The sequence below is a fragment of the Haliotis rufescens genome, unplaced genomic scaffold, assembly GCF_023055435.1.
Source record: "Haliotis rufescens isolate VD_foot unplaced genomic scaffold, xgHalRufe1.0.p SCAF_9, whole genome shotgun sequence".
Lineage (NCBI taxonomy): Eukaryota > Metazoa > Mollusca > Gastropoda > Lepetellida > Haliotidae > Haliotis > Haliotis rufescens.
This window is the reverse complement of record NW_025964383.1, coordinates 41867934-41885099: the sequence shown is the minus strand read 5'-3', so window position 1 is coordinate 41885099 and position 17166 is coordinate 41867934. Positions and strand designations below refer to the sequence as shown.

Sequence of the window (17166 nt, the reverse complement as noted above, 5' to 3'; positions counted from 1 at the left end):
TAAATAAATAAATAAATAAATAAATAAATAAATAAATAAATAAATAAATAAATAAATAAATAAATAAATAAATAAATAAATAAATACTAATAAAAATAAAAGTGGTGTTTAACTTTTTTAAAGAAACAATAATAATTGTAGTAATAATGATATTAACTTTTAATAGCTTTGTCTTCTTTTAAACATATTATATAGACATTAAGCTAAACTGTGTTGCAGTGATTCCTCTTGCATAATAAAAATCAATTTGTCTGACCTGCCTAAATTTTAAAAAAATACATCGAATCAAATTTTACGATCCTGTAAATGACATAGCACTTTCTTTTACAGATTAAGAGTGATTTATTTTTTCATGGTCATACATTAAAATATTCTTGTTTTGTTTCACAAGCCTAAACTGGTATGTTTGCAATTGCTTGCACGTTGTAAATATACATATTGACGGGCATTGTATGATATATAGAGCCCCGAACAAGGATATATATATATATATCTGAAGATTGATCTAATTGCTAAAAATATGAACATTGCCTTAGGTAACCTGTTCTAACACAACATTATATACATATGCATATTATTTTTGATCGTTTTATTATTATTCAAAATACTGAAATTATATAGTAGTTAAATTCACACCATCCGCAAGGGGCACTGGTGGCCAAGTCGTCTAAGGCGCAAAAACACAATCACACAACCATTAAGTTATCACATGCCGGATCACACAAAAACACTCGCTGAAACAATATGCAGGTTTATTTATCACCTGCCATATCTACACCAGAGGGCAATATAAGGACAGAGGAATGTGTTGTTGTCACAACGTTGACAAAGACGAGGAAGACAATGATGAAGTTCACTTTGCTGCCGCTGCTGGTGTTTCTTGGGTCTGTGATGGTAGAGGGAGAAGGTGAGTGGTACATTTACTTCCTCGTTGTTAGACGTGGCTTGACTCACCCATCACCATCTTAATTGCCGCAATTCTCCTTGTGAAAAGCCCACATGGAATCTGTTTCGGCGGATAATATTTTATAATATACAGTGCAACCTCTTTAGGAAGCGGGCCCTTTCATATGTATGTCCGGGGGCACAGGTTGCCCAGTCGTCTAAGGCGCCGCGATTCGCTGTGCCGAGTTGCGTCCCTTTGACATGCCAGAAGCCAAATATGTTTCTAGGTTTGTCAGCACCATACCCGTGCTGGTGGGTTTCACCGAAGTGGTAAACGTCTGAAACCTGCATCACTTCGGGCTTTCCTCCCACACTAAGCTGACACGCCGCGATATAACTGGAATATTGTTAAAAGTGGCATTAAACTCAACTCACTCACTCACTCACTCATATATAATGTCCAGTAATATGAAGTTCGATATGCCGATATTTGACCATCCTGTTGATCCTGATTCTACCCGGGGCAATACAGATACATCGTATTGATGATTCTTAGAGATAGTCGAGTTCGAGTGAAAGAAGGATATATATATATGTTTAAAACTATAACTATTTTCTGTGTAGTTGGGGTATTCACCCAGTGATGAAATAATAACCCAAAAAGGAGCCTCTCGGGTATATATCAAACATTATAACAACAGGCATATGTCTCGTAACTAAAAGGTAACAAGTAACGTTTATGTTAAAAATGTCAGTCTGTCAGGTTATTCACGTGGTGCGTTGTTTCTGATTATTCATGGCCGCCTCCGTGGTCTTGTGGTAGAGCGTCCGCCCGGAGAGCGGAAGGTCCGGGGTTCGATGCCCGGCCGCGTCATACCAAAAGACGTTAAAAGATGGTACTTGTTGTTACCCTGTCTGGCGCTCGGCATTAAGGGGCTAAAACAAGGACTGGTCGGCTCGGAGTCAGTATACTGTCTGAGTGGGGTATTCATGTTAAACTGCGGCATGGTATCTCAGTGAGCTAGCACTATAAATCGGCATCAGTCCGGACTAGTACAAGCTTAAGCAGCCACACAAACACACACACGTGCATGCACGTCGCTATATAAGTGCAATAATCTTGGACGCGACGTTAAACCCAATTTCACCTCACCTCACCTCTGATTATTCATTTGCGCAATCTGAGGGCAATGGATATTTTCATAATTAATGTTAATTTAATAAGCGTGTATGTAAAGCCATATTATCTGTTTACTACAAACAATATCGTTGTAGCTTACGTCGTTTCGGAGCTAAATATATATTTCATAAACAATTTGCATCAACTAATTTCTTGCTTCAGACAAATATTTTCACGCGAAAAAATCTTTTATTTCGCACCATATCAGTACACTACTGGCAATAAGGAAGCGACCATTTGATATTTATGACAACAGAAAATACTGGAAAAGATATGTCATAGCTTGGTCATTTCAGCAAAATTTATTAGTCGCCAGTCCGCTTAAAGTTTCGCCCTAATGGCGAGTTTTCCGGACTGATGAGAATTCGCTGGATAATGTACCTTGTCTTGGAGGATTTATTGACGCAAACTAAAGTTTTTATATCAAATTTGTATCTAAATAAAGCTAAAATTGACAACAACTAATAAATGAGTTAATATTGTATCATATAGCAAGATATAGAAAACTTAATAAAAACTCATATATTCTTTTTATTCAGGGTCTTCAGATCATACCTTTGTGGTGAAGTCGGTAAGTGGCGGAAAATATGAGTGAGTGAGGGAGTGAATGAGGGAGTGAATGAGGGAGGAATGGAGAGAGTTAATGTGTCGTGTATACTCCACGTTGAACAATATTTCAGTCATAGCTCAATTTCGGTGAAACCCACTAGCATGGATATAGTGCTGACACGGTAAATTAATATTGGGTGAATAGGTTTGTAAATATACGATCAGCGGATCCTGTCAAAAACAAGGGACACAACTTTACAGAGTAAAGGCGATGCCTACGCCAATGTCTAAATTACAAAAGTCAACACATCAGTTTTCACATGGTACTTATTACGAGGCTTAGATTGGAAAAGCTCAGTCGAGCCTGCAGCAGACTCCGCCATTACCCCAAACCTCTGTCTGCCCCGAACAGGACTGCGACTCTGCCTACCTCGCCATTCACGCTAACTACACTCTGTGTCTGGTGGACATAGGGACGGATGCCCCACTGTCAGCCGCGGACAAACAAGCCATCGTGGACAAGCACAACACATACAGAAGTAACGTGTCACCGACTGCCACCAATATGGTCAAACTGGTGAGTAGTTAGAACACTGTGTGTAAGGTCATGCAAGGTCATCAGGCTGCCGTGAATTATTTCATCTTACATTGTGCCTTATATTGCTATATATACGCGATAAATCGCAAAGAACAATGAAGAACGAAGCGTGGTTTATTTCACGATAAAACATTGTATCGTGACTGGAGATTCGAACATGCGCTCGCAACTTGATGACGACGTAAATTGGACGACGTTATTTTTGAGAAGGAAGTGTCTAGAGTGGGTTGTTCCCCTTAGATGTAGCTGGACAGCGCTGATAAACGCGATGGCCGAACGCATCTTAAAGTAGGAGATATGACAATCGGTATTGGAAGAAAAGGGACAGATAATCGAGGTGAAAATTGTGAGAATATGCGTAAGATACGACTAACGGGATCCGGTGGTCATCGTATCCCAATTGCTTGGATCGATGTTCATGATGTCAGTCTCTGGATTCTCTGGTCCAAACTCGATTATTTTCAGACCGCCGTCATATAACTTGAATATTGCTGACTGCGGCGTTAAACAACACACACACACACACACACACACACACACACACACACACACACACACACACACACACACACACACACACACACACACACACACACACACACACACACACACACACACACACACACACAAACAAACAAACAAACAAACAAAGTTATATCACGGCGTGTAAGCTTAATGGTGCTGACAAACCTAGTAACATAATCGAGGCGATCTGGGATTCAAACCCACAATCATAGGTTTCTGGCGTGCCCAAGGGACGCAACTCTGCACAGCGAATCGCGGCGCCTTAGACGACTGGGCCACCCGTGGCCCCTGTTGTGATCATGATCACACATGTGTCATCACTAACATAATATACATAATTCCTTTACCTGTTGAGATGAGGATCACACGTGTTTCATCTCTAACATAATATACATGATTCCTTTACCTGTTGTGATCAGAATCACTCGTGTTTCATCACTAACATAATATACATAATTCCTTTACCTGTTGTGATCACTCACACTCGTGTTTCATCACAAACATAATATACATAATTCCTTTACCTGTTGTGATCACTCACACTCGTGTTTCATCACTAACATAATATACATAATTCCTTTACCTGTTATGATCACTCACACTTGTGTTTCATCACTAACATAATATACATGATTCCTTTACCTGTTGTGATCACTCACACTCGTGTTTCATCACTAACATAATATACATAATTCCTTTACCTGTTGTGATCACTCACACTCGTGTTTCAACACTAACATAATATACATTATTCCTTTACCTGTTGTGATCACTCACACTCGTGTTTCATCACTAACATAATATACATAATTCCTTTACCTGTTATGATCACTCACACTTGTGTTTCATCACTAACATAATATACATGATTCCTTTACCTGTTGTGATCACTCACACTCGTGTTTCATCACTAACATAATATACATAATTCCTTTACCTGTTATGATCACTCACACTTGTGTTTCATCACTAACATAATATACATGATTCCTTTACCTGTTGTGATCACTCACACTCGTGTTTCATCACAAACATAATATACATGATTCCTTTACCTGTTATGATCACCCACACTCGTGCTGCAGGTGTGGGATGATAACATAGCAGGATATGCAGCCAAGTGGGCTCGACAGTGCTACGTGGGCCATGACGATTATGAGGCAAGATCCCTTCCAAGTAAGTGTTGAACATATGTCTGCAGCCTATGATCACTCGAGGGCATACGTGTTTTGTGTTCCTCATCTGGATGGTCAGATTCAGTGAGGGTGGTCGGTCAGTTACTGGCCCTTACTCAGTCAGCAACATGCAATGAGGGTTGTAACAAAAAGTAAACGAACTGTGCAACTTTAGCAGTGTGCAAGCTATGTGATCCCAAGGGACATCAGAAATAGTCTTCTGTCAGCGTCCTCATGACAACCCCACCACGAATAATCGCAATTACAGAGATTGTTGGTAATGATAGTATTTTCTGTACTTACATCGAAGGAATTTCCCGATGTCTTAGTGTGACGTCATACCCATGTGTCCTCACCCACCCAATTCCCAAACACCCACCCACCCTGACATACCCTGACAGCAGGAATAGGTGCTCATGACATCGACCACAGGGTTATGTGTCCTTTGCCAGCCTGTAGCTCATCGGCCTCACTCACTCACTCACTCACTCAAATACCCACCCACCAACCCATCGACCCACTCACGCACTCACTCACTCACTCACGTCTTTTTCTAGCCATGCCCGGAGTGGACATTGGGCAGAATGTAGCTGGTGGCTACGACAGCGTCATGAAGGCGTTAGAAGACTGGCATGAGGAGGTTGACGACTTTGAACACGGCGTCGGAAACAAAACAGTGGGCGCGGTTGTCGGCCATTACACCCAGGTAATCAGACTATGATTTATTGCGGCGTTAAACAATATTAACTCACTCACGCTGGGGATCATTACATGTCATATATCAGTGTTGTAAAATGTATACGATAGTCTTGGGTTTTTTTCCAATATAATTAAAATCAGATCTTTGTTCTCGCTACCGCTAAACAAAGATCTGAGGACATCCCGTTACTGGTCACATCAGAACGACCTTTCATCCGACCAATCAGAGCGTCGCTTAGAATTACCAGAACGGGAAAGTGACAGTCGGAATATGTTTTCTAATCATGCACCCTTGAGGTACACGGGGTACTCCGAATGTCAGTTCGGTCACAATCATCGTATTTCTCTCTCTTCAATGGGATAATGATTTGAAACAGAAGACGTCCCATATTCTGTGGGGAGTGCTCTATATAACATCGTCAATCTAGTAGACATTCCAGAATGTTCTCAAGTTCAGTTTTTAAATTTTGAATCCATATTTTTCAAAGCGTAGCGTGGAATGAAAATCGCCAATTTGAATCTTGTGCCGAATAGCTCGAGAAAGCTGTTTTCAGAAGTCCGACTTCGTGTTCGTCATATCATTGGTCGGTCAAAGTTCGCGAAAGGTCGTTGTGACAAGATGTGACCAATGAAGATCAGGGTTAGCATAGGTCTTCAGCAACCCATGCTTGTGGTGAAGGTGACTATGCTTGTCGTAAGCGGCGACTAACAGGATCGGGTGGTCAGGCTGACTTGGTTGATACATGTCATCGTATCTCAATTGCGTGGATCGATGCTCACTGGATTGTCTGGTCCACACTCGATAATTTACAGACCGCCGTCATATAGCTCGAACATTGCTGAGTGCGGCGTTAAACAACAAACAAACAGATAGATCTTTCTCTGGTACCGAGGACAGAGATATGATTTTAATGAGATTGTGTATTTATCTATTCTGTGTTTAGCTTGTAGGGTTCAGAGCCATCCGCATCGGATGTGGGGAAGCCACGTGTACAGGAGCGAAATATAGTCGTTTTCAAGTGTGCAACTACGCGATTGGGTGAGTTATTATTACAACTTTTGTTTGTTTGTTGGTTAACTCCGCACTCAGCAATATTCCAGCTATATGACGGCGGTCTGTAAATAATCGAGTCTTGACCAGACAATCTAGTGATTGACATCATGAGCATCGATCCACGCAATTGGGATACGATGACATGCATCAACCAAGTCAGCGATCCTGACCACCCGATCCCATTAGTCGCCTCTTACGACAAGCATAGTCGCCATTTACGGCAAGCATGGGTTGCTGAAGACCTATTCTACCCCGACGTTACCAATCTACAACCCACCACCAGGTCACCCCCATTAGTTGTAGAAGTAGTAGTAGTAGTGGTAGTAGTAGCAGCAGCAGCAGCAGCGGCAACAGAAGTAGTGAGGTGAGGTGAGGTGAAATTCGGTTTAACGTCGCGTCCAAGATTATTGCACTTATATAGCGACGTGCATGCACGTGTATGTGTGTGTGTGGCTGCTTGTACTAGTCCGGACTGATGCCGATTTATAGTGCTAGCTCACTGAGATACCATGCAGCAGTTTAACATGAATACCCCACTCAGACACAGTATACTGACTCCGAGCCGACCAGTCCTTGTTTTAGCCCCTTAATGCCGAGCGCCAGACAGGGTAACAACAAGTACCATCTTTTAACGTCTTTTGTATGACGCGGCCCGGGATCGAACCCTGGACCTTCCGCTCTCCGGGCGGACGCTCTACCACAAGACCACGGAGGCGGTCCAACAACAGAAGTAGTAGTAGTAATAGTAGTAGTAGTAGCAGTAGTGGTAGTAGCAGCAGCAGCAGCAGCAACAGTAGTAGTAGTAATAGTAGTAGAGGTAGTAGTAGTAGTAGTAGTAGTAGTAGGAGTAGTAGTAGCAGTAGTGGTAGTAGCAGCAGCAGCAGGAGCAACAACAGTAGTAGTAGTAGTAGTAGTAGCTGTAGTATAAACCGTGAAAGATGCAACAATGATATCACACAGGTGTAACATGATAACTTTGTTGCAGTCAACAGACGCAAGACGTCAAGACTCCATATGAGAAGGGAACTTCGTGCAGTAACTGTCCCGCGGACAAGTGCTCCAACAACCTCTGTGGTGAGTGTCTGTTTTCTCTCCACCGTTACCACAACACACAGGGACGATACACGCATTTGTACAAATGACAAGAGACAGGAGAAACATGGCTTAGGACAAATCAAAAATTACAATTTCAACAACGACTGTATATATCTTTAACATACCGCACATAGTCGTAGAAATATATTTAAAGATGGTAAGTAGTGGTTGCATGTATTTGGAATTATTTATTTACGTGTATACGGTAAACACATTCGTTTAATGTGAACATACATTTTGTTGATCCTATTCAATTAGACGACAGAATCTCACGTGACAAGCATAGATCAATGGGACAGATTATGTCACAGAATCCCATGTGACATGGATAGAGTACGTCTACCATGCATCTCAAATGTATCTACAAATTAAAAACTCAAGTCAATTTTCAGATTGCGGAGACAAGCTGTGTCTGAATGGCGGCTCCTTGGACACCAGCACCTGCTCGTGCACGTGCACCGGCATCTGGACAGGAGACACGTGCACTGAAAGTACGGATATTCATTTATATTAGAATAATTAAAGTTAACATTGTGATAGAAAAACCCTACTCGAATCCAGAATAGTTTATTTGAACTAGACTGTAATACTTATGCTAATACTTATGCTAATACTATAAGACAGTCCAACATTCGGAGAATGTGAATACTCCCCAACACTGCAGCCTTCTGCATTACCCAGATTGTCAGCAGGGCTGTATTCCTGGTAGCAAACCCGGGTACTCTCCCAATGTCAGTCAACAGATTGGGAGGTACCAAATCTAAGGCAGCGAGAAGAATGGTGAGTCGGACAACTTGGTACATGGGATGCAAGTGTGACATTTATCGAAAGCGAGGTCCGCATATTTGCCATGTTTTTCCTGAATCTTGTCAATCACATTGGTGTCAAAAGGGACAGAAAATTTAATATTAGATATGATATTATTGGATTCATCAAAAAGGACAAGATGAGGTTGAAATTTGTATTTATCATTTTCCATGACGCCTTCTACATATTCCGGGTCTTACCATGGATGGAAATCTGTGTCAAAACCACAAGCATGACGAAGACACCATCTTGTCGCTTAAGAGACTGTGTTTGTGCCAAAGCTGGACATTCACTGACAATGTGTTGGACAGTCTCATGAAATTCATTACATATATCTACATTTCATATTTGAATTTTGCTGCAAAATCAAACATTGACGGTTTCGAGTGGGAAGTGACTGGTCCTGAGCAGCAAACAGAAAGCCTTCTGTTTCACTTGTCTGGCCAGCCGACTTCACCCAAGCGAAGGACTCTGCAGGGTTGCTGATCTTCTCAACACACTGCACACTATTAGTAGTAGTAGTAGTAGTAGTAGTAGTAGTAGTATGTGTAACAGCAGCAGAGCAGCGACGTACATGCACGTGTGTGTGACTGCTTGTACTAGTCCTGACTAATGCCAATTTATAGTGCTAGCCCACTGAGATACCATGCTGCAGTTTAACAGGAATTCCCCACTTAGATACAGCATACTGACTCGGAGCCGACCAGTCCTTGTTTTACCCTCATTATTCCAAGCGACAGGCAGGGTAACAATAAGCACCATATATTAACGTCGTTTGGTATGACGCAGCCAGGTGATCGACCCACCGCTCTCCGGGCAGACCATCTACCCACTGGACCATGGAGACGTAGTAATAGCAGCAGCAGCAGTCGTACTATATAGTAGTATCAACATTATTACTGTTATTATAATCATCATTATTATGAACGTTATTGTCATTGTGTAAATTGGGTACAATGTGTGAAGCCCATTTCTGGTGTCCCCCGCCGTGATATTGCTGGAATATTGCTAAACGCGGCGTAAAACCATACTCACTCATTGTTTAAATAATATTCATCACTTTGTTTCACAACAGAGGCATGTGGAGCCGAGACGTCCTGGTGTAAAAATGTGCCGTCGAAGCAGTGGTGTAAGGATTTCGCCAACATCCCCGTGGATTGCCCGAGGTTCTGTGGTGTGTGCTGAATGTTGGATGCCGCTACCCAATGATCGCATACAGAATAGTTGAACTGTTACGCTGATTGACTCAGAATAAAGGCAATCTGTCAAGATGTTTGTTTCATGTGTATTTCTCTATAGTCATGTAATATGAAATGGGAAATAGTTAATGACGCAGGCTGTTAGTTTTTCGTCTTAAAAAAGTGGCTCTGCTCGTAACCACGGTTACATAGGTCTACCCTCAAAAGGGGGTGGATCTAAAAATATATACTTTTAGTTTTGCGTTCTACGCTTTTATGACTTTTGCAATTCGTTTCGAAGAGTGGAAAGCACCAAGTTGCATACTTGTAAGACAATCAGTGTTTTACCAAGTTGTATATTTGTAAGACCGTCAGTGTTTCACCAAGTTGCATACTTGTAGGACAATCAGTGTTTCACCAAGTTGCATACTAGTAAGACCGTCAGTGTTTCACCAAGTTGTATACTTGTAAGACCGTCAGTGTTTCACCAAGTTGCATACTTGTAAGACCGTCAGTGTTTCACCAAGTTGCATACTTGTAAGACAATCAGTGTTTCACCAAGTTGTATACTTGTAAACTGGGCCCTCTTGCACAAGGCGATCTTAGCACTACGACTATCGTAAGGCTATGTTAAAGTATAGGAGTTACGATCATCGTAGCGCTAAGATCGTTTTGTGCAAGTGGGCCCTTAACCACTTTTGGCTTTTCCTCCCACATCAAGCTGTCATGCTGTGAGATAACTGGCATGTCTGGGACACGGGTGGCCCAGTCGTCTAAGGCGCCGCGATTCGCTGTGCAGAGTTGCGTCCCTTGGGCACGCCAGAAACCTATGGGATTGCCTAAAAGTCGGGCCAAGAAAAGTCGGGCCGGGCCGGGTCAGCGGGTAATACTAAAAGTGGATTGCAGAATAATAAAACGAAACGTGCAAATCTAGGCAGACCGCAAATGTCCACAAACGTATAGTTTGAATCAAAATGCATCTTCAACAATGTAATAAACTGACTACATACCATAGAATAGTCAGTGTCTTGACTGTGTGTTTTCTTTGATGAGAAAGTTTCTCACCGACCTTAGCGTGTAGGGGTGTGATGTCCAGGGCAGGAAACGACAGTGTTTTGACTACTCTTCTTTCATTAATTAACGTGGTGGACATCCCTAATTAACCTTTACTAATTCATGTTAAACAAACACAGGATGTTTTCTGGAAGTGGATATTCGCGAATGTCACAGGGCTGACACGACACGTGTTAAAAACTGTGCTAGCACTTCTAAAGTTCCTAACATTCTTTATATCTAAAGACTAGTATTATATGTAATTATATACCACTTTATTGTCTCATATTGCGGTAGTTAAAGAAAACACAGTGCTCAAAGTGAAGCCCTTTTCACTCTACATTCTCAACATAGTCTCTATCAAAAGTGTTTGGCTCGTGTTGGGTCCGACTTGGCCCGGGCTGTCAAAATCAACTTTAAACACACGGATGTATCATCAAATGTATATATATCTATAGACTACTATTATATCTACCTATATACCACTTTATAATGTCACAGTACGTCGTATTAAGAGAAAACTGGTCCCTTAAAGTCAAACACTTTTACTGTATTTTCTTAAGAAAATCTCTGTCAGAAGTGTTGGGTCCGACTTGGCCCGGGCTGTCAAAATCAACTTGTACACACAGATGTAACATAAAATGTGTTTCCATTTGTAGCTAAGTATTATATCTACCTATGTACCACTTTATAATGTCACAGTACATCGTATTTAAAGAAAAAAAGGTGTTCAAAGTGAAGCCCTTTTCCCTCTACATTCTCAACATAGTCTCTATCAAAAGTGTTTGGCTTGTGTTGGGTCCGACTTGGCCCGGGCTGTCCAAATCAACTTTATACACTCAGATGTATCAACAAATGTATTTACATCTGTAGCTTAATATTTTATCTAACTACATGCCACTTTATAATGTCACAGTACATCGTATTTAAAGAAAACAAGGTGCTCAAAGGGAAGCCCTTTTCCCTCTACATTCTCAACATCGTCTCCATCAGAAATGTTTTGTCTGTGTTGGGTCCGACTTGGCCCGGGCTGTCCAAATCAACTTAAAGGTCACAGATGTAACATCAAATGTGTTTACATCTATAGGCAAGTATTATGTCTAACTAAATACCACTTTATAGTGTCTCAGATCGCGGTATTTAAAGAAAACAAGGAGCTCAAAGTGAAGCTCCTGTGTGTAATCGGTTTAATTGTATGATATACATTGTAGACAGACAGACAATAACTTATTAATGTCTCACTTCTGTACATACATAAAACAGCTTTGTTCAAATAAACATTGATAGAATGTACAGAACCATTCAATAGATTTATGAGAGATTATTAACAGAATATCCCACTGCTAAGTATATGATAAATTGTTGAATTAACATTAGATAAGGTGGTTTTTCAATACATCTTAGACTGGTGAGTCGTCTGCTCGATGATAACCAGCCTACTCATATTTTAACCCTGTTTCCCATTGTTGGAAAGTGTGTCGTCTGCTACCCCAGCTGGAGCCTTCTGGTAAAAAATAATCACAAGCTGTCAATATACAATACAGTATAATAAATCAAGATGGCAGTTAACATGTAACGATTAAGTATGTCTACGCAACTTAAAGATATGTACAATATGTAGATATATGTATCTTTAATTTGCTTAGAAATACTTAATCTTTACATGAAAACCGCCATCTTGATGTATTAATCTGTTTTGTATATTGAAAGCTGGTGATTGAGCCGTGATTGCTGCCTAGGACGGTCACACGAGAGTTCAGCGCACCCTTGTGGCCTTATGTGACATGACAATGAACAGTTTTCAATATCTTTGTACAACGACAACGTGTGACTATCGGACTCCAAAATTTCATATTTGTATCTATGATATTGAATTAAATATATTGACTTTATTAGGTTCAATAAATTTACTAACAAATCTACCTATTGCGCATTGAGCGATTATCTCCTTTAACTGTATGCGTAGTATAGAGCTTTATCACGCGTGACCTTGCAATGCTGTACATTGTATCTTGTTCAAGCTGTATCACTGAGAGTGAGTGATTATCTCCCTTACCCGAATAGCTCTTTTGCGCACTATCTTTGCAATGTATCGTATGTTATTCAGGCAGCCAGCAAATGGTTCCAGGGAGGAATTAAGGTCAAGGATGTAACGCGCACTCAGTCGTTCTCCCTTCACACTGCTATTGCAAATTATTGTTCAACGCGATTAAATACCAGGCATGACTTTGTTCAATAAACAACACATGTAAAACAACGGGTTTGATATCAGATATTTGTAATAAGTTGTCTTCACAATCACATGTATGGTGCTTGCTGTGCAGATTTGAGCACAGTTTCAAGTAGTTCACTGTATGTAAAATATGATTCCTACCGTTTCATTATGGTTCTGCATGGTTTATTGTATTGACAGTTGTTTTAACTTCCTGCAGAGATTATACACCCGTATAAGTTCTTTGCTTCTAGATACATTGGAAATCAATATGTTGGCCCTTAGTTTGCAATTGTTCTTCTGAAAAATAATTCGGTTGCATGATATAGTCACGATGTTTGGCTTGAACATTGTAACATTCTTCTAAACATACTTCAAATTTAAGCCGGAAGTAATCACAACACAAACCCAGTTAACCAAACGGCTCCGTACACAAGAGTAGCGAGTGAGTGAGTTGGATTTAACGCCGCATTGAATAGTATAATTCCAGTTATATCACGGCGTGTCAGCTTGATGTGGAAGGAAAGCCCGAAGTGATGCAGGTATTAGACGTTCACAACTTTGGTGAAACCCATGAGCACGGGTACAGTGCTGACAACATAATCGGGGCGAACCGGGATTCGAACACACTGTCATAGGTTTCTAGCGTGCCCAAGGGACACCACTCTGCATAGCGAATTGCAGCGCATAAGGCGACTTTGGCCAACCGTGGCCCCGTACACAACTGTAGCAAACTATCATACAACAAAGATGTTGAAGATGAGATATGTATTGCATAACATTCCATGAAGAAACAGTGGCAATATTACACTATCACAAACTACAAAATATAATGCACAATAAGTGCAAAGCACATAAGTACATTCAACATACAGAGAAGGCACATTATAACAAGTTTATTTTAAAACAAGTGTATTATACTGTGGAATAATTGTGGAAACAATATGAGAATTGAGCCAAACACTTCTGATAGAGTCTATGTTGAGAATGTAGAGGGAAAAGTGCTTCACTTTGAGCTCCTTATTCTCTTTAAATACCGCTATCTGTGACATTATAAAGTGGTATATAGGTAGATATAATACTACTCTATAGATGCAAACACATTTGATTATTCATCTGTGTGTTTAAAGTTGATTTTGACCACCGGGCCAAGTCGGAACGAACACTTCTGACAAAGATTTTCTTAAGAAAATACAGTACAAGTGTTTGACTTGAACGGATCAGTTTTCTTTCAATGCGATGCACTGTGACACTATAAAGTGGTATATAGGTAGATATAATACTACTCTATAGATGTAAATACATTTGATGATACATCTGTGTGTTTAAAGTTGGTATTGACAGCCCGGGCCAAGTCGGACCGAACACTTGTGAGACTGTTGAGAGTATAGGGTGAAGAGGTCTACTTTAACCAACGTGTCTGCTTTAAATACGATGAACAGTGACATTATTAAGTGGTTTTTACATAATACATGACATAAATTTCAGTACGCGCTCGGTATCCATAGGAGTCGGGCCAGGACGCGAATACACACGCACTTGGGACGAGATGAGGTCATACTGCGAACGAATTGGTTGGGTTAAGAATTAGTTAGAACTAGCTTGGACGTATTGTGAACGAGGTAGAACGAGGTTAAACTGGTTAAGAACGGGTTCGGAACGGCTACGGACGTCCTCGAACAGCTTCGAAACGTTGTCGAATGAGGTGAACAGGCTTTTTTACACGATCTGAACTGGATACAAACGGACTGGCTAAGAACGAGATAGACGTATTGAGGACTGCTTATGAACCAACTAGCATCGTATTTAATGCCAAACTACGCGTTCTACCGCGACCACAGCCCGTTCTAGTATTTTGTTTAGAATGGGGTAGAACGGGATATAACTACTTTGGTGTGATGGTAGCATTACCTTTCGGCTCCATTGTCTGTACTCTCTTAAAGTTGACACTGACACCGCATCAAACCCCGCGGTAGACTGGACACAGTTATGTGCTCACCGATTAGATAACCCCTACCGACAGGGTGGGGATGGTGGTTCAAAGCGAAACAGACAACCCTGTCTGTTGTCTAAAAAATGCTGGGCGGAGCCTCTGATCTTTCCTCTAACCAGGCATGAAGTAGGAGTAAACGGTGATCAGGATGGCCTGGAAATGAACAAGATTCTTTCTTGTTGCATATCAAGGTACCAATTCATCGATCACGGGGTTTTCTTATGTATATGTGCCCAGTGTATCCACAATTAACTAGTTGGGATGTTTCATATCTACAAACATGTATATGCGTCAGTGTGTTTTATCAACACATGTATAATGCTTATTCACGTGCCAGACTGAAATTGAACATTATGATAGCGTCAGCAGGGATAATAGAGGTCATAAGACGTGGCATATGAAGATCATACATAAATATGTTTAAGTTACATAGGCAGCAGGCTAGATTATTTACAGCAATACAGTTCGATTATTGTGTTCCAAAAAAAACCCGTTGATTTTTAGCACACTTATTTTTGTGTATTAAACAAACTGTGGACTTTGAAGACATTTTCGCGTATTGTAATAACATCAAGGTAAAAACATATCTTTCTCTGAAATCCACGGGTATAGTTGCTGTCAAACATAAGAACGTAATCAGGGCGGCCAGCTATGACTTGTCATGTGCCTTGAAGTGAGTTTAAACATGTCAAAAGCGATTGGCCCTACAATATAGATTCATTTACTCCAACGTTCTAACTATCAATCGTCTTAACAGGACAATAATGCTTGTTATATATCGACGACCAGTCTCTATGTCTTAAGTTGTGAATGGGTAACTGCGGTCTAAATTTATCAACTTATTCATCTATTGTTGCAAACTTGACTGATTTGTTTACACGATAGAAATTCTAATTGATCATGCACTACTGAGGCAGTCAAGCACATGTATAAGAAATATAAAAGCAGCCATGGTACATGTAGTCCCAAAAGCTGGCAATTATTTCGCCGCAATATAACTGAAAAAATGCTGATGTGACGTCACATATACATTGACCCACACACAATATATTTTTCCAGAGAGTGTAGCACAATTTTATCAAAGTTTTATTTACAATTTGAAAAACTATAATAATATGAATATTAAAATTCATAATCACTTTTCAAGTTTACTAAAATGTCACCAGTTGGAAGATGTCACAGATAAACAAGGATTCTTACTAAGTTTGATCGTCACAGGTTTATCCCCAATTTGCCAGCACAATGCAGATGATTAACAGTTACTGTGAGTGATCATGGTTTTACGCAGCTTTTAGCAGTTACTGTGTTTGTACAAGCACAGAAGTCATGCCAAAACGCTCACAGTAGTTAGTGAGTAAACTCAACTGAGTATCCATCACAACCTTTGAAAGCTAACCTGTCAATAAACTCAGTTCACTGAAATTTAAAAAAATAAGGCACTTGCAGTGACCAATTAACACGTAATCAGTGAGATAGTATAGAAATACTAGGAACGCTAAACAAATTCATTGTAAATAGACAAATGCACCTGTGAATGGTCAAGGGTTTACATACCGAGTGAAACAAAGACGAGGTGCCAGCCTACATTGGAAATGCTGTATGCTGCATGTCCAGCCTGCATCAACCCCCCCAGTGATCTTTTCGCGATTCCGAGCCTTGCGCATAACCATTGTCATGACCTGGTTGAGTGACTTCCTTTCATCAACGTGAAAGGATTACCCACAGAGAAAGAAAGGATTAAAATCCTAAAGATATCCTATCCAAATGGTATAAGTACTCACAACCAATTTCTTCTAATAGTAACTATCACCTTTGGTATCCCCAACAATACTCACCATGGTCATTGGGCAAATGTAAAAATCACAAACCCTAACGAGATTCTGTCTACATGGTCACAGAGTCTATTACATGGTCTCTGATGGTCACACTCGGTGATTGTGAAGATCAAAAATTCTATCAACAGTGAGACAAAATGGTTGTCCATATTCATTTCCAATATCCTCTTAGAATTAGTGATAAATGTTAAGTCCCACACAAAACTTTCTCTTAATAATTCTACAAAATACCAAACAGAAAGTGGGGTGTGTGAAAATGGGACATATTCCTACGTGAAATAATAAGACATAAGCAGTGATGACTATTCTATCATAGTTGTACTATCTA

The 17166-nt window shown here is 40.4% G+C and overlaps 1 protein-coding gene across 1 annotated transcript; it reads left to right on the top strand.

Moving 5' to 3' along the window:
- The first annotated feature begins 796 nt into the window (after window positions 1–796).
- Window positions 797–9823, top strand: LOC124111055 (cysteine-rich venom protein Mr30-like). The gene is made up of 9 exons (XM_046470596.2): window positions 797–907; window positions 2605–2636; window positions 3027–3191; window positions 4823–4913; window positions 5470–5618; window positions 6556–6650; window positions 7651–7739; window positions 8153–8251; window positions 9643–9823. The coding sequence occupies exons 1-9, from the start codon at window positions 844–846 to the stop codon at window positions 9750–9752; spliced, it is 894 nt and encodes a 297-aa protein (XP_046326552.2). The 5' UTR covers window positions 797–843; the 3' UTR covers window positions 9753–9823.
- Window positions 9824–17166: the final 7343 nt, after the last annotated feature.

Excerpts from the sequence above, each read along its gene's own strand:
- LOC124111055 (XM_046470596.2), top strand. The coding sequence starts at position 844 with ATGATGAAGTTCACTTTGCTGCCGCTGCTGGTGTTTCTTGGGTCTGTG. Across the intron at positions 2,637-3,026 it reads ATACCTTTGTGGTGAAGTCG|GACTGCGACTCTGCCTACCT; the intron begins GTAAGTGGCGGA and ends TGCCCCGAACAG. Across the intron at positions 8,252-9,642 it reads AGGAGACACGTGCACTGAAA|AGGCATGTGGAGCCGAGACG; the intron begins GTACGGATATTC and ends GTTTCACAACAG.